Source organism: Papilio polytes, unplaced genomic scaffold, assembly GCF_000836215.1.
Source record: "Papilio polytes unplaced genomic scaffold, Ppol_1.0 DF824024.1, whole genome shotgun sequence".
NCBI lineage: Eukaryota > Metazoa > Arthropoda > Insecta > Lepidoptera > Papilionidae > Papilio > Papilio polytes.
The window spans coordinates 303,027-328,228 of record NW_013525180.1 but is presented as its reverse complement, the minus strand read 5'-3'; the positions used below and the strand labels follow the sequence as shown (position 1 = coordinate 328,228).

General features: G+C 33.2%; 1 protein-coding gene across 5 annotated transcripts; it reads right to left on the bottom strand.

The window, feature by feature from the left end:
* Window positions 1-1,114: 1,114 nt before the first annotated feature.
* LOC106101068 (synaptosomal-associated protein 25) lies at window positions 1,115-24,934 on the bottom strand. 5 transcript variants are annotated; one of them, XM_013280162.1, is made up of 8 exons: window positions 24,604-24,934; window positions 12,585-12,672; window positions 11,983-12,024; window positions 9,629-9,677; window positions 6,928-7,045; window positions 6,669-6,797; window positions 6,343-6,487; window positions 1,115-2,051 (listed from the first exon to the last, which is right to left on the bottom strand). In XM_013280162.1, the coding sequence occupies exons 2-8, from the start codon at window positions 12,669-12,671 to the stop codon at window positions 1,986-1,988; spliced, it is 636 nt and encodes a 211-aa protein (XP_013135616.1). In that variant the 5' UTR covers window position 12,672; window positions 24,604-24,934; the 3' UTR covers window positions 1,115-1,985. The 5 variants fall into 5 exon arrangements, with proteins under 5 accessions (XP_013135616.1, XP_013135615.1, XP_013135618.1 ...); XM_013280161.1 differs by lacking the exon at window positions 9,629-9,677 and adding an exon at window positions 7,894-7,942 and having other exon boundaries at window positions 24,604-24,933; XM_013280164.1 differs by lacking the exon at window positions 1,115-2,051 and adding an exon at window positions 3,681-3,864 and having other exon boundaries at window positions 24,604-24,931.
* Window positions 24,935-25,202: the final 268 nt, after the last annotated feature.

The following is a 25,202-nucleotide window of genomic DNA, read 5'->3' as shown; positions in this document are numbered from 1 at the left end:
TGCTTTATCGCACAATCTTAACTAGCTTGAGAGAAAGACATAGAGAAAATTCCGAAAAAACACTTATATCTATTTGCTGGTACATGAGTATAACTTTTAAGCCAACGATAGTAACATCCTTTTTATCCCATACTTCTAAGGCCGGCACATTTCGTCGTCCTTACAACAACATACTTTAAGTAATAATAAAGTTTTAAATGCTCAACTATCTAATAAACTATTGCGTTATTATATCATAAATTACTATAAAATTTATTCTTTTTAACGGCTTTAACGATTCAAATTTGAATAATCTGTTAATATACATAGATAAATAGTTCTATAGAGATGGTCAACTAGTCTGTGGTCTGGATTCAACGTAATCGTAATAATTAACATTAATTAAAAATAAATTACAACACTCACTTACAACTTTATACTAAATACAAAATAACAATTCTCAAAGATTAAATAAATTCAGGCACCATTTTCTTAATCTAAAAAAAAAAACAAAAGACAGTTGAAAAAAAAAACAAGTTTGAAATGTGATTTTCTCAAAAACCGTTAAATAAACTACGTTTAATTTAAGAAGAATTTAAACACAAGTTTAGAATGTAAAAACCGTGAAAAGAACTACGTTTAATATAGGAAGAATTTTAGTAATCACATTTTGACTGTTAACATTTTTTATTTTTTAATACAAAGGTCTACCCAAAGTCATCAAAATGGTTTCTAGATTTAATTAGTACAATTCTAATTGTGTCTATTTTTAAAGGATAAATTTGATATTTTATAGTAAAGTGATATTTCAAACAGTATATTGTTTTGGTTATACATGTATTTTAACTTTAAAGACTATGTAGATATGCATAAATTGAAAAAAATTCTATTTTAATTTCCGTTTAACAGAATTTTGGCACATTACAAAAAAAAAAACTACTCATATTGCTTAAGCTTCTAATTTATAACTTGTTTGAATTCAAACTGTCTGAAAAAATTAATAAAAAAAAAATAGAATATACTAAAAGTAAAAATGTGAAATTGCATTGTTAAACTTAATTCTTAATTTTTTAGAATAAAATTTTATTTTGAGCCAATTTTATATATTTGTATTAATAACGTTTAATTTTAAATGTTTAAGTTAATAATTTTGCCGCGATTTTGACTACAAATCTTCAAATAACGCCTAATATTCCTATTGGAATGTAAGCAGTAAAACCGTTATATAGTTCATGAAACTTCAAAAAATGTGACCCTATATTTTTCGCAGCGTGAATGTACTTTACGTTAATTCAATAGAATATTTCTTTTATACAGCAGTACATACTAAAGGGGATGAACGGTTTTTGACAGTTTTTTTACATTTTGTAACAATTTTCGATATCATTATCAATATTAGAAATAATAAACAATGATTTTATGTTTTAAAAAAATGTTTTTTGGATATTTTTTTTGTGAATTCGTATGTAGTTTTTTTTATTGTCGCCTTGTGGCTTGTTATTATATAAACCGTCCATCCCTTATTACTTACACAGGACAGAATCCGTTATGTAAATTGACGTTAACAACTCCATTACACGATAACACAAAAAATGTAATGTATTATTTGATTCATCGATCATACATTTTTTGTTAACGTAGGAAAAATTCATATTCAAAACGCAATTATGTTTTTTTTTGTACTTGATATCATTGCACATGCAAATTTTCTGTAGTATATTTTAGGAAGATTATATTATCTTAGATTTTAGGTAATCTTTTTATTCGAAATAAGGTTGTTTGCATATGTAACGTTTCCATTATCTAAGCGTGGTCATCTACTGCTGTAATATCTATACAAAAAATATTGTTATATCGTTTTTTTTTAAGAATATAGAGAGGGGAAGATTTTTTATTCGATGAAGTATTTCAACAGAGGAGACCGACGTTTTAAACCGTAATTATTTCGTATGATTGTAGATTGTTAACGTCAATTTCATAAAATCCGATCACAACACGACGGCTGTTTAAGATTTGAGCAGTTTGTTCGCTCGCTGGTTAGCCACAGCTATGCGGGTCTCATTGCTTTCACCCTATAAACATTTAAGAATAATTAACATATTGCAAAGGTTAAGTGGTATATATTAGAAATAACGATGGTTATAACTTATTTGCATAATACTTTTAAAAAACACGATTATTTACAAAATTTTACATTCTGTAAACATTTTGCCTTCAAACATTCTAATATTTTGAAAAAGTACAGTAAAATTTTATGATTTTAATACCTTTAACTAAATAAGTACATAATGATTGCGTGTCTTCAATGTTTAATTTCAAACTTACCCCTTGCTAAATTTACATGTATAATTACAAAAAACATATTAAACCCTATAGTTTAGTATCTGGATATTGTCCAGTAATTAAAAGGAAAAAAATCTATAAGTAGACCACATATAAAGCACAGAGTATGCAAGTTGCATTAAAAGTGCAAAGCTGTGTTCAAATTGTATTTCTTTAATAATTTCAATAAAAAAAAAACAATATACTTACTGGCATCGCCGACGTGTGTTTGTTGTGTATGTGTACTGTCTGTTATTGTCTCGTGGTATTTGTTTACAATTTGATAAAAAAAAAGTTAATACAGACTATCAAACTTACTACATTAAAAAGATTTAATAGACGTAGACATAAAAACTTAAATTATTTACATTTTTTAAAAAAGAGAATGGTATTAATAAAAATGCAATTAAATAAAATCAAGGAAAAGGATATTCAGAAATAAAAAAAAATCAATTACAAACTATTTTTTAGATTTATTAAAAATAAATAGAACCACTAGAAAATAATACACTAAAGTATTTTATACATTCGTTTAAATATAAAGATTGACTAATTGCAAAATTTCACAGAAGTTATAAAAATAATGGAAAAACGTTTCTACAATTACGTATGTGCTTCTATGAATTGTCTGTACAATTAAAATGGCGTGTTTTATTAGAAAGAATACTACAAACTGATAGTAATAGATGAGAACATTGCTTTATACTTAAAATTAATTAATTCCAAAATATCACACGTCGACACGCCTTTTATAGGATTTCCTAGCTAACAATTTAATTATGGAACATCCGATTAAGGGTCACGTTGTTTTTTGTTAAAAATGAAGGGCATTTTTTTCAAAAACAGCAATTGCTGATGCAATAAATACGCTTTAGCAAAGTATTACTCATTTGAATTGAGACAATTAAATAATGAGCGAATCTAATCAAGTTTAAGTGAAAAACTCACAAAACTCTTTGACATAAAGATATTTCTTAATAAAATTAGTTTTTTAAATATTAGATAGTAATTGCCCTACATTCATTCTTACCAATTAAAAAAAAGAAGAAGGTTTTTTTATACATCAGATATTAATAATTCTAGGAATATAACTAAGTAGATTATTTTTCATAGTGCAAGTCGGAATAAATTATATTGTCGATTGCAGAGATGACAATTATTTACTGAGTTCGTAAAAAAATCTTGATTGCACAAAATCATGAAGCGTTCATCGACCAGAGACATTTGTTTATACGCATTTTTGAAAATATAGCACTAAATCAATATAAAAAAGTAAAAAAAAAGTAAAAAAAATCACTGAATCTAACTCTGTAATACAATTATTCAAATACGAGATATTTTTTTTAATAATATTTATGAATACTGGCCACCTAAGCTACTATATTATATTAGAAGCAATTTGTAATAGGAATATTTTGAGGTTATGTCTTTTGAACGTCAACATTGTAACAGAAATGTGAATGACAATGTGTATGTGTAGTCTTTGGGCGCCATCTTCATTTACTTGAGCAGCTCATGGGCGCGCTGGTTCGCCAACGTTATCCTCGTTTCATTCGATTCACCCTAAGGTACAGAATTCGTTCTTTGTTTTTCTTTTTCATTGTATTATGTATTTGAAATTTATAAAACGGTTCACTAAGATCTATGCACGCCAGTGATATAGATGGCACAAAATAATACTATAAAATTAATGACATTTAAAAAAAATATTACAAAAAATATTTTTTTTACATTTTTTCTTATCTTAAGCTGGCTTGGCTAGATCTTAATTTTGTTTCTTTAAAAACGTGGAGTTTAATATTCAAGGATTGTTAGTATCGGTTTAGTTCCACAGATAATGAACAGTGTGAAGTGAATGTGTTACGATATGACAGTTCCCGTGTTAAAATATTATGACTTCAATACGTTATTACATTCCCTGCTAAGTTATATACATAGTGCATGCAATTTAAGCATGAGCAAAGCACTTGGAGGATATTGTAATACCATTCCGATATGAAAGCATTATGCAACGATTAAGGTCGAGTTAGTTTTGTCAGTTTTAAATGTTGGTAGAAGATTTATAACCTGTATTAAATGTCAATGTCATTTGCTATGTATTTATTACATTTTTTGTTATAAATAATTTAAAAAAAAATATGAATTCCTATGATTAAGATGTAACCTCTGCAATCGGCGGTATTAAAGACCACGAGACGGTTGGTGTTTGTTTGTGTGTGTGTTTGCGGTGTCTACTTGAGGAGCTCGTGCGCACGCTGGTTTGCCACCCTTATTCTTTCATCGTTTGATTCGCCCTAAGATATAGAAAAAAAGTGTTTTTGTTTTGTAATTAAACAGTGACCCTAACATAAATTGGGGGAATACAATTAACCAACATTTGAATGACGAATGATCCATAGACAATTTTAGCTATCTACATGACATTTCAAACTATGGTACACAAAGTTCACACGGATTAAATTTCTAAACATTTTTATTAATTCACACAAAAACAGCAAACTAAACAGATGATTGGTGTTAGGATTTTTCTTTCTCTACTCTTTAGCCTGGTTATTACTTAATATATATCAATAACGATAATTTTTACTTAATTCTTGTTATTGGAAAAACATGAAAAATTATTTAGACATAAAAAAATTATGATTTCACCACATCAAATTTGTCTTTCAATTTTGCGTACAAATTAAAAAGCAACAACACAAATAAAAAATGCATATTTAATAATATTTCTAGCTACTGCGATACATAACGTCGAATACTGATTTAACTGTCTTTCTTTCCTTTTGGGGATCAATAAGTGGTAACACTGTTTTTTAATGTTTTTTTTTTATAACTTGGGATGTGTGTATATTAAGTTTCAAGTGGCGATGTAGGATTAATATTTAGCTAATAAATTTCATTTGTGATACCTAAATTTATTTGGTTAGTGTTTAATGAGTTATATGAAGTGTCCAATGTATTGACATCGGTCTGTTGTAACTAGTTACTAATTTATGGAAGGAACCATGCTTCGAGTGAACAGGAAATACTATTAACATTCCACTATGCTATTTTTCAAATTTTAGTACAAGCCATAGATTAGGGATAGAAATTAGAGGACAAAAGGAACAAGATTACCACAAGTATGCCACAGTACAGTAAACACAGAAGTCCCATCATAATAAAAAATGGTTAATAAGTTTATGTATTTAATTTATAATGGGAATTTTGTAAATACTGTTTATACTACACACAGTTACAATCCCACTAGCAATCTAAACTACCCTACAAGTTGAAATGTTAATGAGACAGGAATTTCGTTGGTAAAAAAACTCCTTGAATTTTAATATACAATTGTTGAGATTTAAAAATAAAAGTTTTTTAATTTATTATATTAAATTTTGTAAAAAGTTTTTAATTGAAATTTGACCCATTATTATAATAAAATATTTTTACAAAGAATGGGAAATTTGTGATTGCGCTGTTATTAATTTAAATTATGATTTTACAATCAGCTGTTTCGACTTTTTATTTGAAAGTCATATTGGAGTCATTCATGTCATCGTTTAAAACAAAAGATATTTATACCGTTATCTAATCGGCGTGGCTGAGTTGTATTTAAGATGACTTTTAGATATTACAATACCCTGACTCATGTAATTTTCGTCGGGTTTTTCCACATTTATAGTTATAAAATAGTATCAAGAGTGAGTTTTTTTATTGATAAACGAAATATTTAAAAATTTCTTTTTAAACTATTTAGTTTATATAGCCAGCCAGAGACAAAGTCACTTTGTCTTATAACTAGCTGTTGGTCGCGACTTCGCCCGCGTTAACATAAAAAATATAGTTTATGTTAATCACTGATAACGTAGCTTTGTAATGGTGTAACAATTAGAAATCGGCCCAGTAGTTTTTGAGTTATTTCAATACATACAAAAGTATAAATCTTTCCTCTTTATAATATTAGTATAGATATTATATAACTGAACAGCGCAATCACCTGATTATTTGACAATACAGATTGTATTTAACTAAATGCGTGTACAGAAGGGGCGTTACCTTGCGGTTGATGCGGTCGATCTGACGGTTCTGGTTCTCGAGCTCGGAGCCCATGTCGAGTGCCATATTGCGCAAGTTGCCGATCATAGTGTTCACCTGGCCCATGTTCTCTTCCATCTCATCCTCGCGTGCATCATTCGTTATCCTGGTTTTGTACGAAACAAACATTTTCGTTGTGTTAATGTATAATCGCGGAAATCCGCGGTGTTACAGAAAGACAAGCTTCGCCAAGTGGACCACCGTCAGATCTCTCGATTGTACACCACTGTCGTTATAATTGAGCATGTATATGTATGACTTATAAATTCGTCGTGTGCCATACTGACCTGCCTATGTATCCGGCTTGCGGACCGATGCCGTTCCTCTCGTCCATGACGCGCTGGGGCTGGTTGTTGACCACCTTGCCGTCGTCATTGCCTTTCCAGGTGCCGTCATCCTCCTTGAACGAGGCTCCCCTGAAAAATATATAGGTCCAATTGTATAGTTTATGTATTATAAGTCATTTCTGTGGTATTTCGTGTTCTTACGTTACCATAAAGTTATTTTTTTGGCATAAGCTTTTCTCGTAATAGAAATACGACATACTTATTGCATGGCAGAACGCAGATGCCGCAGCACTTCTCCATACCCGACAGATTCTTCTCGGCCTCGCGCATATCGGCGTTGATCTGGTCCATGCCCTCCTCGATCCTATCCAATTGTTCTGTCCACACACACATATACGATCGCTTTAAAATCGTCCTTCAAAGCACTCCACGGAAATGTGTAAAGCACCTAACCTTTCGATTTAACTACGCGACCAATTTACTTTTCATTATGATTCAAATTCTTCAAATACTTTTTGTAATTCATTAAAATCTTACTTTCGGTAAATTCTCAACGCTCTCGACAATAACCAAGATGAAGTGTAAGACAAGATCTCTCTGTTTGTATTATAATGGTTCTGTAGTGTGGTCTAATATCATGCTGACAAAACATCAACAAGCGGCTCTATCCAGTTCAAAGCGACTACAGACAGTTTCGTGTCGTCTCGTTTGAGTTTGTCTTGTCTGTAAATATATTTGTCTCACACTTGATCTGGTCCGGTATTAGCTAGAATTAAAATTTACCTTCAAAGATGATGTATGTGCTGATACTGAGTGATACAATACTAATACTCGTAATGACTAACACATAGATATTAATAATCTCAATACTAAAATCATGCAAATAACAGCGAGATTAGAAGTAGACGTGCATAGCTAGATGCGTGAAAAACTAAAGAAAATAATTCATACTGTCTGATTTATTGAGATGATTGTTAGGTCGCGTCGGCCCGTGCCGCGGCGAAACGACCCGTGCTGTCTATTCACTGATCATTATATTGTTGGTGATGGTGAACAAGTCTGTACTTCCCGTTATCGTCCGTTGAAGTACAACTGTTAGCATTTTTCAATCGGTCAAATATTTAATTCATCGCTATTCAATGATTTCACTTAAGGTCGAACCGGCATCTCAGACACAAGCCTTACTATTTATGGGTGATGTAAAATAATACTACTGGATGCTTACCGCCCTGTTCATCCAGCATGACCAGGGTTCTCATGCCCACCTCGTGACTCTACAACACAATAATGATGTCACTATAGCTCGCCAAAATACGCGCGGCGAGCGGAGCGGCCGCGGCGCGCCCCTCTCGCGCTAGTAACTCAAACAACTAAAGAGAAAAGAAAATAAATGAGCACGGGCGTGAGGCCACTCCTCCCGCGGTCGCGACAAACAAAATAAATCAACTTAGCAAATGAGCATATCGATAAAAGCCATTCCTAAATGAACGGTGATAATAGCAAAGTCGGTTAGTCGAAGAAGAGAAATGATCCATGTAAGATGTAGTGTGGAGGAGCGAGCGGCGGCCTCGCAGCCGAGCCTGCCATCCTACTGCGCTAACACTGACAGTACACTTAGCCATGGCCGGCATCGACAAGGCCGCTCTACCACCGCTTGCTAGAGCTATAGATAGCGGCCGCGGCTCGCAACGGGCACTGCCGCGCATCGTAACAGAAGAGAACAGTAGATTGGGAAAGAGAAATAAACATACCTATAAAAAGCGTTCGATCAATAAAAATTCAACGGAAGAACTAAACAGATTGCGCAGCTCACACAAATTAAATCTTCAGCAGATAGAGGTAACAGTCTTTTGCGACATTTAGCAACGAACGGCCATCGGGCGTATCTATATACACTATGTCGGTAAAGTCATCCCCATCGAAACATAGAAACACACGCAACATCGAACTGAGACAAGTCGTTATTCAAGAGAAACGTCAAAGAAAAAACAAAGAGTTATTTTTACTGCACATTCAACACAGACGTTCTCACGTTTGGACTACCCAGTGTTAGTAGGTCTTACCGCCCTGGTGACTCAACATATGAAGCGCTTGCCCCCCGGCGTCCTCGCTCTATACATAAAATACAAATCAAAATAATATATCGCAGGAGAGAGTATCGGGGTGTGTGGCGGGTGGCGGGTGGCGGGTTGCGGGGTGCGGTGCCGGAGAGGGCGGCGGGGCGCGGGGCGCGGGGCGCGCGGGCGCGGCGGGGCGCGGCGCGGCGGCGTGCTGCGTGCCGGCGTGCGTGCTGCGTGCGTGCGGGCCCGCCGCGCTATCACACACTACTCGACCAACAACCACATGCATGCAGTGAAGCTTGCAAGTAAAACCAGACTCAGTTTTATCTGTGCGCAGTTTCATATGATTCATGATAATTCTGTGTGATGTTTAGAGTCGTGCGTTGAGGAGAAGCGTTTCGAATTTACATCGCTCGTTAACTCGATAAATACGTTTCATGTGAATAAGGTAAGTTTCGAGAGTCGAGTACCATCATCTGGAATGCACAATGTAAAGTATCGGATTTAACTTAGTTTCTGTATAATGTCGATCGGTCGGTCCGCCGGTCCGGCCCGGCCGGCTTCGGCGGGAATAGCGCTCGCTGTCGGGTTGTGCAAAGTGGTGTATATCATCTACTTTACAAACGAGGCATACAAAGATGTGGGTTTTCCGTGACAAGCTGTGTGTGCGGTTAATAAGTAAGTCGAAGCTCGGAGGATGCCCGCACCTTTGCATTGCGTTCAACCGTAGCGTAAGTTTAAACAAACAGTCGATGCGTTACCCCCTTAGTTGATCGAAGCCGACGAGCCCCGCTTCGGCTCGGCTGAAAACCCTACGGCGCTCGAACAAGATTAGCGAAAAAAGTTAAAATAGATAAAATTGTAAGTAATTTAGTGTTGCAAACTTGGTAGGTCACTCACCTCCCTGGTCGTCTAGAGCGACCAGAGTACGAATGCCGGCCTCCTTGCTCTAGACCAGCCGCAGAAACAAAAAGTCAGAGCATGTTAGTTGTGAGGGGTACAGTACAGTACAGTACAGTAGAGTGAGTGGCGGGCCGCCGGCGCCGGCCGGCCGCGCAGCGCGGCGTGCGGCGAGCGGCCGGCGCGGCGCGGCCGTCGCGTGCGTGTCTCACTGTCATGTATTGCATGGCTTGCCTTACGCTAGTGTCGCGAGCGGGAAGACACCTTCAGAACGCATGTCTACTCTTTCTGATCAACAAATATATTGAAATGTTTCTGTAGATGTCTTTTTGTAATCTGGAAAGTGTCATGAAGTAATTCTGATTCTGTATTGTGTTCAATACAATATATTTGATACAATGTTGAGAGTTCGGCCATTTGAGTTTAATAACTATTAACAAAAAATGTAAATAAACAAAATATGTAAAAATATTAATAATAATACAAAGGAGTACAAATAAATAAAGTATTAAAATAAGGTAAAGATGATACAAAAACGTAATGTTGCTGTAAATAATAATAATAATAAAAAGAACATTGTTTTGTATTTGGTGTGAGAGTTGCATTCAGGTGTAGCTCGATATATCTGTTGGAGTCAAGTGGTAGGTCCATGGTGTGTATCGCCCACATACTGACAGTATTGTGAATGTTCGAGAAGGCATGAAAATTATAACATAAGATAACAGTCAACAACAGACAGCAGCCACTACACAGAGACCTACGTTACAGAGACAACTAGTACAAAGGAAAATATTAAACCTCAATAGACATTTAGCTCGTAATATTGCGACAGGTTTCAATTTAAAGTGACAGATACTTGAAAAGAAATCAGTTATAAGAGATTTGTCGATGTTTCCATTTGAGAGAATGGTCATAAAAGAAGAGAAAGATAGAGTGCGTTAGAAAGTAACAGCCAGAGTGGCGGGTATTTGTCATTAGGAGAATTTGATTAGGTCAAGGTTTCATTTCGAAAGCAAGCCCAAGCATAACAAAACAAGGTAGTCGAGAAATGTAAGCAAACATTTTCAGGTCGTATTGATATGCACTAAGGGATATGCTAATATCTGAGAAGTATGTGGTTTAATCTATTCGTAGGACGTTGTCTATATTGTAATGGGCTCATGCTATGGAAACAATAACGGTTGGTCTGGACAAATGACTTTGGAGTTGACAGTTAACTTGTCATGTAAATCTTCAATTTCATCCATGCTGTTTACAAGTGTATAAAATTTGGTACAATTAACTGTCAACGCCGAGGACCAGTCGGTCGGGGAACACTCAACAACAAAAATTACATCGCTACAAACAACACAAAGGGCTAGAAAGTTCTCTAACATATTCGGAAACATTTAGGCACGGATCATGCAACACCCATTTACGTATGGTTATAAAAAATACACATAAATATATAAGGCAAAAAGGGAATGAACAAAAATAAACAAAACTCGGGATGGGAGAACTACGAGAATAAATAAAAATGACGACATATGTAGCAACATCGAAACACAACAGCCAGGGTAGCGGAGGCTGCGCCCTAAGGGGTCGAGGGACGGGCGGGGCGTATCTGACCGAGCTGGGGGACTATCCAGGACACTTCCGCTATACCCCTCACTCCCTCGCATCGAGAACACCTCTCTCACAGATAACAAATAATCACATAACCAACGGAACAACTCAACATAAATACTTAAACTATGAGAGAAACATAAAGTTATTGAAATCGACACACGCCACTCGACGTGTCACAATTCATTAAGGTAATGACAAATGGGGACTCTCTCCAGTATACATTATGTTGGACGCTTTGAACAGTCAATTATTATTAAATATAACACATTATTATAACATAATAAGACACATTTTAATAAGAATTAATACAACTATTAAACCATTTGAAAATATTTGCAATCTCGATATTAGTTACTAAATGAAAATAGTGACAGAATTTAATTTAATTACATTTAACCAATCCACATTTAGAAAATTTTATATTTAATTCAAATTTAATTGTTAATTCAATCTTGACTTTATTTGCAATTTCTTTTAATATTATCATAGAAAATTCAAATGAAATGACGGGTTAGTCCATCTATTCCCCCTGAACAATAACCCAAAGCGTTACAATAAATCCAAGTACTTCCCTTAGGGAAAACCGTAGTGTTATAGTTTTGGGTGATGGATGGACAAACCCAAAATGACCATAATTAAATTTACTCTAAATTTCTTTGAAATTTGATTAATATTTTTAATTATGATCACTTTAATGTTCATATAAAACAAAAATAACAGCGAATAGGATATGAAAGTTATCTTACCTCCTCGCATAGCTGCATCATGCGCCGGGTCGACTCCAATGACTGAAATTGTTAAATAACATCGCTTGTAACAACTAACATAACATATATTGAAGTATAAAGTAATTAGAAACGGCTTAACACATGTATAATCATTCATCTATCTTCAGTGTGAGTGCGTTTTTAAGTTGATTATAATAATGTCTCACGAAAGTTTAAAGAGTTTAATATAATTGAAGTAATTTGAAATTAAGGTAAATAAATCCTACATTCTCTAAAACGCTGTCCATTAGTAGATAACGGTTTTCAAGAGAAATAAAAATGTATACCATAAATGCTCATCTTTTTCTGTTTATAAATATTCCTAACATTTTCTTTTTTTATATGTATACGTATTACTACATTCAGGAATTGTTTAATACTCAGGCAATTCGTTAGTGTAGATTTCTCATACTAAATTCACACACAGTTAATGGTGTGGATTAAAATAGAATGGATAAGGAATAGTCAAAGAATCATTTAGAGTAAAATTCTGGATCTTAGACGTTGGTATTATGAAGCTGTGGTACTTTTAAAAACCAGCCTACTTATTAATTCAGTGTGAGGTATAAATGTATGCTAACCTCATCGGTGACCTGTCCAGCGCGCATTTGCAGCTGCTCGAGCTCGCTGCGAGGCACGCCATTCTCTGGAGGCGCTGCTGACGGCATCCTGGAACCAGTTATATCGTCAACTTAGATACATGCTTTGAAAACTTGATCTGTTAACGGATTAACTGCGATGATGTACAATATTTCTAGTTTCTATATGCTGAGACCGGTATTAAGAGAATGAATATCTCAACAAACTTTTGCCCACGACTCCGTCCACGTGGAATTGAAAAAGAAGTAAGTACCCTCTGTGTTCTTAGTAAGCAGAATTTGTTCTACATCTATTCCAAATTTCAGGAAGACCCGTTGAGTCGTTCTAGAAATACCTTATAACATGTAGCCATCCATCAAAACTTTCGCGTTTATAATATTAGTAAGATATATAAATCTCTTTGTGTGAAACAGTCATATTCTTAGTTTAATAAACAACTTTCATATTTAATAATAAAAAAACTAAAAGCATTCGTGTCCTTTTAACTAAATGGGACAAGAGAGAGTCGCGCATTCTCGACCTAATTATGACTTAAAATATGAAAAACGGTAAAACTGTTGCTATACAATAAGAGTGAAGTGGCTAAACAGTTTTAAAATAATGTACACGAACTTTTTTAAGCAGTATACATATTTGCACTGTAGCACAAAATTCACGGATTTCTTTCTATAGTTTTACGTAATTTCAATACGGTGCTCGTATCTATCATGGAAAACTGTAAAAACCTAAAACCACACTGGAATTTACTGAGTGAGTTCCAGCGTGGGTTTGGTAGCTGGACTGGAATAATGTAAAAAGGACATTATACATACAAAAGTTTACTTTTAAATAGAGAGTAGCTACTTACAATTGTTATGTTCAATTATTTACATACATCAGAAGTTAATGTTGGAAAATTGATTAAAATATAAAAATAAAGTATACTCAGTTTCAATATAAAAGTAAAGGAGTTCATGCATAAATGACGCCGCTGACGTATTCCGTAGGCGCATTCTGAATACAGCTGCGGGAAAACTTTTGTTAAACTACCCGCTCACAATTGTACGGATTTTAATCTTGAAAAATCTTTCGCCTAGTCTCACAAACAAGAAAAGTTTCTATATTACTTTCTAGCTTAGTGTACTGCTAAAATATATTGGAAGTACATATAACGTTTACGGAGAATATATAAAAATAATATTTAAGTCGACTATTTAGATACTAAAAGACAAAGTATAGTACGGGCGCACACCTTAGATTAAACTATCGCACAACTATTGTGCGATTGTCGATTGTTTCGCTGTCAATTCAACTGTTAAGTTGCCTAACTAAAGATCGATTACGCACCTCTATAAGCACGTAGGAATCAAATTGCTACTAAACAGTTGTGCGATAGTTTAGTCAAAGGTGTGGCACGCTCTAAAAGGTAATATTCACATATCGTGACTTTAATCGATCAGAATGGTAATAATAAATAATTCGTGACGTACCAATATAAATGTAAACATAAACTGCATGAACTAAAACCGAGATTCACTGTTAATTTATGGTGTTTCGATATTCTCGAATTAAAATTTATCATTTATATTAATTACACACAAATTTGCAAAAAGTGAAACTTAACAAAAACAATATCTGAGAACGTACGTCCGTTTGTTCATGTAATTATAGAAGATGAAAGGTTGAATGCTTCCAGCTCTCACGTATACGTCATTGCTTTCTATAATCATATGAATTGGATTATCAATTTACGTTGAGTTGATAGACACGAATATGTTGCACATCTATGACCACAAATTATTATATTAAATTATTTATAGTGGTACAGACTTATCAGGTCCTTTGGAAAGAAGTTATTCTCTATCTAATAATTTTTTCCAAGAAGAAGGACTGCGACGACAGCCCCACAGTTACGGCCAGATGTGATGATAGTGCAGTAACAAAGTTGTGACGATAACTGCTTACAAATTTTAGATCGATGACAGGTTTTCCACTTTTAGGGCCTGTCCCACTACTGACTGATAGAGGCTCAGATAGCTTAAAAATTACTTCGCTCCCAAATAAGGTAACAAAATCCGATATTTCCATTACATATTTTACACGTTCGATTGTTATCAGACGATTTACATGGTTGGAAAGGCCCTTCGGTTGTAACTTGTATTCTTGAAGGTCTTTCAAAGTGATTGGATCGCTCTATTTTTAAAGGTGTTTTGATAGTGGAAATCCACCATATCGTTGTGATAGTTCAAGAGCATTGTCTGGAGTAAACAATAACAAAAGATGGGGTTTAATTAATCGAGGTAGGCCGTATTTAAAACTCGTAGACTCGTGTTTTTCGAACAAAAGAGTTACGTAAGCCGCAACGCTGAGCGGGGGAGGTTGGCCTTGATGGAGCCCGGGGGTGGGAAACGAGGGTGGTTCGCAAGCCTCGCCCCAGCGCTACGTGACAGGACTATTACGTACAATTTCAATGTTCATGCCATTTACTTTAACTGTATTGTTATTAAAATGAAATAAGTAATTATAGACACCAGGTGGCATAAAAATTTGCGAAAAAGTGTTCGTTACTTAACGCTACAGAATTTGAACAGCGCGCCTATCGGGCTTAAAACACACTGACAAACAAGAAAAGTTGTCACTACATAACATAGGATGGGATAAGAGCATTCTCTTAAATGCATGATTTTTTCTTATTAAATGCCATAGGTTGAAACGGGTAGTAAATTGAACATAGATCAAGTGAAAACAAATAAAATAAAAATGTTTTTATTCTATTTTCAAAATAGTCTATTGGACAAGGAAAGGACTGATGTATAAATACATCATCATGCATTTATGGGTTAAGGGATCTAGTTTAGTTGTTAATAGAAATAGAAATAATTTTATTGAAAAAAAAAAGAGATTAACAATTACAATAACAGTTATACCTAAAAGATAAATACAAATTGTGAAAAAAAATACAAATAAATACACGATTAATCTGGTGATGCCCACACTAGGCAATGCCTGTATCGTGGGTATTGAAATCTGTTGATCTTACAAATATTATAAATGCGAAAGTTTTGATGGATGGATGTTTATTAGTTTGTAGCCTAAATTGCTGAACGAATCTAGACGAAATTTGGCAATTATATAGAGGATAGTCCGGAAGCACATAGGCTACTTACTTTTTTTAATACCAAGCAGACGAAGTTGCGGTCGACAGCTAGTAACTTAATAAAATGTATTTCATATTTTTCTAATACAGTTGGTATCTTAAGTAGACGGTTCAACGTCTGGGACCTCGTAAAATGTTCATCATGTGTCATTGACTTGCGAACTATGAGTTCAAAGATCCCATCTCAATTTACTAATATTAAACTGCTGTTTTACTATCACGTAGAGTTTTTAACTAAATTGGATTTACATACAATAAAATTTTTCAACAGTGGTAGCGCCCACTTTAACATCTTCGCACGAATTGGCCGGATCGCTCGGTGTAATACCACGACCACACAGAAGACAGGCGTGAAGTGCGAGCAATTCCGCGCGTTTCGTTTGATGAGTGTGGTGCCGGAGGCCCAACTTTAGTCCCTTTTCTTTCCCACCCTTTTTCTTATATGAAAAGGATGGGAAAGGAACGTGGATTTGACGGTGCAGGAGACGCATAGAAAGGAGAAATAGCGTCTTTATATATGTCTGTTTTGCGGAAAATATGTAGTTTAATTAAATAAACAAGAACATGTGACAATAAACATCTGATAGCATGCGAAGCATAATAAATTGTCACGCGAGCACAAAATGTACAGTCGCGGAAATCCGCGGTGTCGATTTCAGGAAAAATTGCTTTCATTGCAACGAGACAAATCAGCCTCTCCTGCAATTACCTAATTAGATAGCAGAGAGTGGCAAACGAAGGGGTAATAATAAAAAGAAAGTAATAGAGTATCTCTAACCACCTTTTTCTCGTACAGGCACAATTATAGGTTTAGCCCTCGACTCCGTTCGCGAGGAATTAAAAAAAAAAGCAAAAGTAAGTAACCTAAGTGTTATTCCCGACTATGCTCTACATCTATGCCAAATTTCATCGAGATCCGTTCAGCCGTTTAGGCTACAAACTCTAACAAACATCCATCCATCCATCTAAACTTTCGCATTTATAATATTAGTATGATTAGTATAAATTAGTAAGATGTATTGTTTTTTGTGCCGCTTGTGGCTTTTAAGGTGGAACACCAGTTTCTCCGACTGTACATATGCAATACGTATTTCCTCACAGAATAAAAGTACTTGCGTTAATTTTTATTAATTGTGTTACATTTCTCTATTACTTTAGACGAAAAGCAGACATTTACAAGAACGAATTTTCTAACATATTATAATTCAGATTAAAAACTAACTGTTGCTCGCGACTTAGCCCGCGTAAAATTAAAATATGCCCATGTTACAGATAGATTACCTTTATAACGTGAAGGATTTTTTAAAATCAGTTCAGTTACATACAAGAATAAAAAAATACAAATCTTTTCTATTTATAATTTTAGTATAGAAATAGATGTAATAATATTGTCTCTATTCCTTTGACAGCGAAAGTACTTGCATCGAGCAGACGACGTTCATGAAATTACTGCAATTGGCAGACGAAGAAATGGAACTTTTGACCCTTTTCTCCTACCACTTGTAATAGAACTGTCTAGCAATATAAACAGATTTTAAATTAGTTTTCCTTTAGATAAGATGTTTCTTATGTTTTAGTATGTAGTATGACAGTATGTTTACTGTAAATGTCGTTGATATTTTCTTTTAGTTTTACTATACGAATTTATTCTAAGATCGATTTGGTTTTTGCAACCTTAGTAAATTTATTTTCTTGTTTGCAACATAAACTTGTCGAACGAAAATAAAAATTGATTTGTAATAGAAAAGATCTGAATCAGTCAGAACAATCAAACGGCGTCTTATTCTTTTTTTAATTAAAAAATATTTTAATGTTACTACGTTTTGTTTCCTCAATCAGAAAATCTATAAAAGCCCTACAAAATACTCTCGTAATTTCTGTTTATAAAGGCGTCGAAGCAATAAATTTTGATAGTAATCTAGCTTAAAATGTGTTAAATGTTTCGTAGATTTTAGAGCAAACTTAATTACCTTGTGTAAAGGTCGTGTGGACTAACATTGACCGTGAGGCCATAAATAAATCAGAAAGTGGATAAAGCGGGCTTTTCTTTACCATATGCCTTCTAAGGTATGACATTTATATAAATAACGATCTTGTTAATTTTATAAAAATAATTACTTAGCTTATGAAAAGGTGAAGCACTTGGTAATTAAAGGCCGTGCCTAAGTGTTAGGGTTAGTTTATAAACGGAAAATAGGTCAACAGAAAAAAAACTTACCATAGATAAGGTTCAAAATGTAAAAGGAAATCATTTTCTGAATTAAAGTATCGATGTTGTGATCTATGTAAATATTATAAAGAATCGTATTTTTGGATTTATCTATGTATTTGATTCACTCAAAAACTACTGGGTCGATTTTAAAAATTCATTTAACATTAAAAATCTACGTCATCAGTAACATAGGTTTTAAATTATATTATAAATTATTTTACAATTTCACGTGGGCGAAGTCGCGAGCAACAGCTAGTTGGAGTAAAACTACAATTAAAGTCGTATATCAATTTACATAATTGATTAATCCTTGAGTTCCCACTGTGTAAACACCTGTATCAATACGTTCGTACGTATGGGGACGAAATTGTTTTCGTTTGAGTAGCTGAAAAGTTAACAAGTCATTTTGAACGTCAATAATAAATGTCGACTAAACTACGGAAAGCAAAAGTCGAAACGCGGTTAAGCCGAGTGGGTAAATTTGAATAAGGCATGCAAAACGTACCGCGGACATGCAATATCGCGCTGTGTGCCGACCTTTGAATTTTAATGAATTCTCAACAAGGCAGAATACATTAAAACTGAGCTGATTTATTTTATCTGATGCAGATTTGATAGTTCATGAAGGCTCTAGATATAGATACAATTTATGCTTTGAACACCCAGTGTTTTAGTCTTCAAACCGCGGTAGAATTTATATAAAATCCAATTATTTCATTACTAGCTTTCGCTTGCGACCCCTCCACGTGGAATTAAAAAGAAACGAAAGTGAGTAGCCTATATGTTCTTCAAGATATTCTACATTTATACCAAATTTCATCGAGATCTATTCAGCGGTTTGGGCTACAAACTCTAACGAACATCCTTCCATCGATTAGTAAGATATGATAAGAAGGTAGAAAGAAGAGGACCACAAATTTCACGGTTAGTTCGTCAATCTCAATCGCTATTATTATTCCTTATACGTAAAAAACTAAAATAGAAATCATAAAACACGGGAGAGCAAGGAGCGATGACCTCGCTAACGTAATTCCGTCATATTTAACTCCTAAACAAGCCCACGTATGCTCCACAGTTATTAATAATTCAAACAAAGCATTATACCTTCACGTTTCTTGCGAACGAAATCTCGTTCGAGAAACAAATACAAGGAGAAATTCAGTAATAGCTTGGGGCTTTACGTAAATTGTAATATAACGTGTACGCTGTTTTACAAACAAGAGTTTATGACGTCACGTGTCGCTATTATTTTAGCGGGGTCCAAAGTTATTTTTAGTCACTAATTTGACGCATAATATTTTAGACTATATGAATGCTGACAGAGAAGTTTATTTCCTATGGCATTACTATAAGGACAAATGAACAAAAATCAATCGAGAAAAATAGAAATTTACAGTCAAACAAAATATTGTAACTGTCAATTAACTTTCTCAAAATTTTAATATATTGGCTTAATAAAATAAATATATAAGATGATATTTGACTTGACCCTTGAAACCGGCAGTTGTGGCATTTACGGAGATAGGCGTGAGGTTAGTCTAGAAGCGCTTGCTCGCCTGAAAAATCGATAGACGCGCGCAACCGCCCACCCCCCTACAGCCCGACCAACCCCCGCTGACTCTAACTTGTTTAATACTGAACTCAAGTCTTTATCCGGCAGTACCCCGGACAAAGATCAAGTTACACTGGTCAAAGATCCACTATACATGCAGATGTTGTTTCAGATGACACTAAACTTTGCTTTTCCGTTGTGCAATCTGACCTTTACAATATTCTCATCTGTATATAGTATTCTATTTAAATAAAACCTTAAAAAACATTATCTCCGGTTTTTACGAAATTAACTGCAATGAAAAACAAAAAAAAATAATTTGAAGACAATTAAAATATGAAAAAAATCTTAAAACTCCCTTGATTTATTTTTACTGATTCAACCTAAACTTAGGTTTACTTTGAGATCTTAAGAACTTTACCTTTTGTAGAAAAAATATGATTAACTTTAGATGTTGTTAGATTATTCTAATCCTAAAAAGGTTTTTTTTTAAAGGATACTTTACAAACGTGCAGTTTTCTAGATTTTACTTTTTGTTATTCACTTGTTTTTTTTTTTTTACTAAAAAATCGTATTTGCATGGAATGCGTGTCCCTACTTCAATTCTGCTCACCTTAATCAAGTAAATAACCTTGAAGAGTTTGTTTTTTTAAATTAATATCTCGAAAGAACAAAGACACTTGTTAGGTATTGTAACCTGCGTCGAACGGAGCAAACACAAAACGGGCTTTTATTAAAACCGTAAGCGTGGGCGGATGAATACCCCGTGAGAAACTAAAGAGAAGCAATATTCTGAACACGTGTATCATACAACAGAGGTTTAAATACAGTTTGTTAAGAACAAAACATAACGCTGCGTCCATTAAGTCATTAAGGTCACTCAATTTAAAAAAAAAAAACAATAATCAATATCTAACAATTTTCAAAAAGTAAATCCCCCATATAACGCGGAAATTACCCGTTATACGAATACAACCACTAATTTTGAATAGTAGGGAGTTCCCTATAACGCGATGTAGGGCTCTATCCTGAAAAACAAGTATACAAGTGGATTCCTACAGCGCGGAGTCATGATCCGCGTTATAGGAGGTTTACTGTAAGTAAATCTTATGGTCTTTAATTAGAGTAATTCAGTAGACTTTAGATGAATGTATTCCACTATTTTAAAGTATGTATAAACACGATATATAAAGTAATAATATTGAAAAATACATAAACACTGACATGATGCACTCAAGTCGGAGTACCATCCAATCTATTTAATTATGGAAGAATGATGAGTGGCCAGAGAAAACAAATACTAGCGCATAGCAATTTACATAAAAAGTTAAATTAACAATTCAGCGAACCTATCTTTTATTGATTCAATTTATTATTCATCGCGCACACGACTTAATTACAAACGGATGACCGCATTTATTTGCGGACTGTGGTGAAAACTATACAATTTATGTAACAGTAAATACACTACTGTAGGTTTATTGTTGGAACACAAAAGACAACATAAACAATGGTGCATTTTAATCCATAGCCTAAATCTAACTTAAAACGACAGTCCAGTTTTGACTTTTAAATCTTAACTTTCGTGTTTTAAAATTCAGGAATGCATGCCTCGACAAAGACACGATTTTTACGAACTATAGCAGAAAAAAGTATATATCTTTTAAATAATTTTAATGTCAAATGCGAAGAAGGTAAACGATAAGCGTAATGATAAAATATGAAGTGACTAGCTTTTGTCCGCGACTCCGTCCGCGTGAAATTTAAAAATAATGAAAAAGAAATGAATGATAAATTACCTTTCTAACGGTGAAAGCATTTTTAAAATCAACCCAGTAGTTTTTGAGACTATTCATTACAATCAAACAAACAAAGTTTTCCTCTTTATGCCTAATATTATATAGCATATATTATTAATTTGCAAAGAGTTTCAATAGGTCTCTAATGATTTTATATCTAACATTTAATCCAATTTCCTCCTTTCGCAGAATTTCTGAACCTTTGACGATGCTCTTAAGACCTCTAATTTAATAGGCACGGATGAATTTTGTTAAAATTAAGTCTGAAGTAATCTTGATGAACATTTACAATTACAATAGAGCTGAATATCGAATTAATATGAAGTTAATTTAATTAAAGAAATGGTGTAATTGTATTTGAACGTAATTCATTAAAACTTGTGTGCTATATTCGTTATTACGAATTTACATGAAATTAATTTAATTTAATGGTTTAATTGTAATTAATACACTAAAACTTGTGTGCTCATAGAAAGATATAAAAATCTTACTAATGTTATAAATGCGAAAGTTTGGATGGATGTTTGTTAAAGTTTGTAGCTTAAATGGCTGAACGGATCTCGATGAAATTTGACATAGGTGTAGAGGATAGTCAGGAAGAACACATAGGCCACTTACTTTTGTTTTTATTTTTTAATTCCACGCGAACGGAGTCGCGGGCGAAATCTAGTAATACAATAATTTCGAAAATTGTTCCGTAATGTAAATTAAAAAATACTACTATCAAAAATTTATTGCAAAATAAGTGTGGTAGACAAGAGAATTTATCGACAATAAAAATAATATTGACCATAAAAATATTCCTGTTTCATTTAAAGAGTTTTTATTTAGGGTCTCTATCCGTTTTATAGACGTGTTATTAAATTGCAATAACCTATGTAGTATATTTATAATTCTGCATGTAGGTTTGAGTAATGTAAAATAGGTCAAAATCATACTCGAAGAGAAAAATACGAATTGTGCTATAGCGTAACATTCTGAGGTAGTCATTAATTATCGATGAAATAAGATAAAATATCACAATTTTCATTAATAGCATATTTTATAATAATAAATGTTACGACTACGATTAGCTTTCGCCCGCGACTTCGTCCGCGTGGAATTAAAGAACAACAAACAATTAGTATATGTTCTTCCAGAATATTATTTACATTTATGCCAAATTACATTGATATCTAATCAGCCGTTTAGGCTACAAACTAACAAACATCCATCTAAACATTCGCATTTATAATATTAGTATAAAGTAAGAAGAGAGATAAGTATTTAGAAGATATAATTTAATAGTGTAAGGTGCCATAATATTAAAACAGGATAAACATTACTTATTCTAGAAACAGCTATACAGTTAGAATTGCAACGAATTTAATCAAAACTTGTAATGAAGTAGACAAGTTCATACGACATGTTGAATTAACTATTAAGTTTGTTGTTGGATACAATCATACATGTTTCAAATAATAATGGACAAGACTTGAGTTAACTGGGGTTAAGTTAAAATCCACAGTTAACATTGACATGTTAACATGATATGTTAATATTTAATATGATAGTTAAAATTATTTAACGTTTTTTATTTATTTATTTAAGTACCACCACAACATATAATATACACTTACAATGAGTTAGTTCACAGTATTGTATTCTTATATATATATGTAAATACTGGCATACATAACATTTGCTAGTAATTATTTCACATATGTTTAAAAATTAAACATTTTCGCGATATTAAAAAAAGAGAGAAATAAAAGGTGTTTTTACTTTAAAAGTAAAGTATCTATCTATCTATTTCTTGTTTATGACTCTCCCACAGCGGATTGGGCAAACAGTAAAGTAAAAGGTAAGCTAAGGAACATTTCGATGAATACATTTATTACTCAAAATTTCGCATTTGTTTACTCTACGAAAATTTAAGGCTCAAAAGTGCTAAATAATTACGTACATTTAACAAGATTATCATTAAGCGTGAGTTAAGTATGACTCACGATTTGTAATCAAGATCTGAATCATGAACATAAAAAAGCAACAAGAACATTAAAAAAAACAATGATGTATTTTTGGAATTACAGAGGCAAAGATTTCCGTATTTGGACTGATATTCTAACCTTAATTCCGTATCCTTGAGCGCATTTTAATTATTTTACTCATACAGGGTCTACATTAAAAAATGCCTATTTACTCCGGCAACAGGCAAAAGTGTTTTGCGAATACCACTATCTAGTAAGACAAACATAGCAACAAATATATTAAATAAATTGTTTTTCACCACAAATAAACAAGGAAATATAAATACATTTCTCAAATGCAAGAAACATGTTCCATATTAAAATTTGCATCATAACAAAGGAAAAGAAGATTTTCAATGATGTTTGTTTTGTTAGATTAACACAACATTAAGAAACAATAATTTAAGTTATAATATCATAGAAAACCTTGGTTAGGATACATTATTGTACATTGTAATTACATTGTACCATTATAGGCACATTTTGGCAAGGCCTTTCATTCTCGCTGGAGTGGCCCCATTCAATAAGTACTTGGCAATAATTTTATATGCAGCAATAATCTTCAAATAAGGTCAATTGCTTTAGGGATCCAATTTATTAGTTTAAAGTTATTTACATTTGTTATTTTTTTGAAGAAATTTATTTGTAATAATAGTAATAACAATAATTTTACTGTTTCCTGAATCAAAATGTATTATTAAGAAGATACAGATTATTCTCCTTATCATTTATTCATTGGTTAATCTTATTCAATAATAATATGGTTTAAAATGGTGCAACACAGAAAAGATCTCCCTTTTTACTTAAATATTAAGGTTTTGACGATAATGGGCCAAAAAGCAAATAAAACCAGTATTGATCTATGAAGTAAATTGGTATCAGCTTAATATAAGCACTATTGTAGGATTCTTAGATACAATAGTGAGTTAAATTTTGTTTTTTGCTGTATCATTAATAAGTTTTAAATTAAAATAAAAACTATAATTTCCTACAGAAATACCTGAATACACCTAAAAAATTAAACATTATTTTGGTTTACATGAGTGTTTTATAGATTACTGCAAATTTTTTAACTAAGAATTTAACGTCAGCTGTATTTCTGATAAAAAACCAGAATATGACATCATCTTGTAGGGCGGTTCATGGGATTCTAATAAGTTCTTATCAAATAGTATTTAGTACGTCAGTATGTTAATTAAGTACGTACTTTCGTTTAGTGCAAAGAAAATACTGTATAATGCGCAAATAATTATTGATAATTAATTCGTCTAGTGTAAAATGAGAACACTTACTTGAATTTGTGTCTAGCACCTAGCTAAGACGAAGCAGCCGAAGTCACTCGTTAGCACACCCACTAGGCACCAAAATACAGACCAAGTATGAAAGTAATGAAAGACTTTCACGCTGACAAGCAGTCGTTCGATCGACTCTATGAGGTTAGCTCATGAAATGCGCAATGTTTTGACTATGCGCATTGGTTACTGTTTTGGTTGTCATGCGCGGTTTGCATTTCAGTTACACTTTGAAAATCAATTAAAGGTATGACTTTGTTTAATTATATTGTAAACTCAATATTTATTTTTATTTTGCTGTGTACAATGTAAAGATATGAATGTGAAGTGAAGTTTACTTTATTTTTTGACATATTACAGCTACATTACCGCCATCTATTGTCTAGTAGCAAACTACAAGCAAGTTGATTTCAAATACTATTTAATGATACCGCTATCGCACAAGAGATGGCAGTGCTATTCGCAAAATCGGAAAATTTATTTTCAGTAATAAATAGACTGTAAAAGTTTGAACTGCTTTCAGAATTACAATTTTATTTATAAAAAAAAAAAACTAGTAAATATTAATGTAACATGACATGCTAAGTTTCTCCCTTATT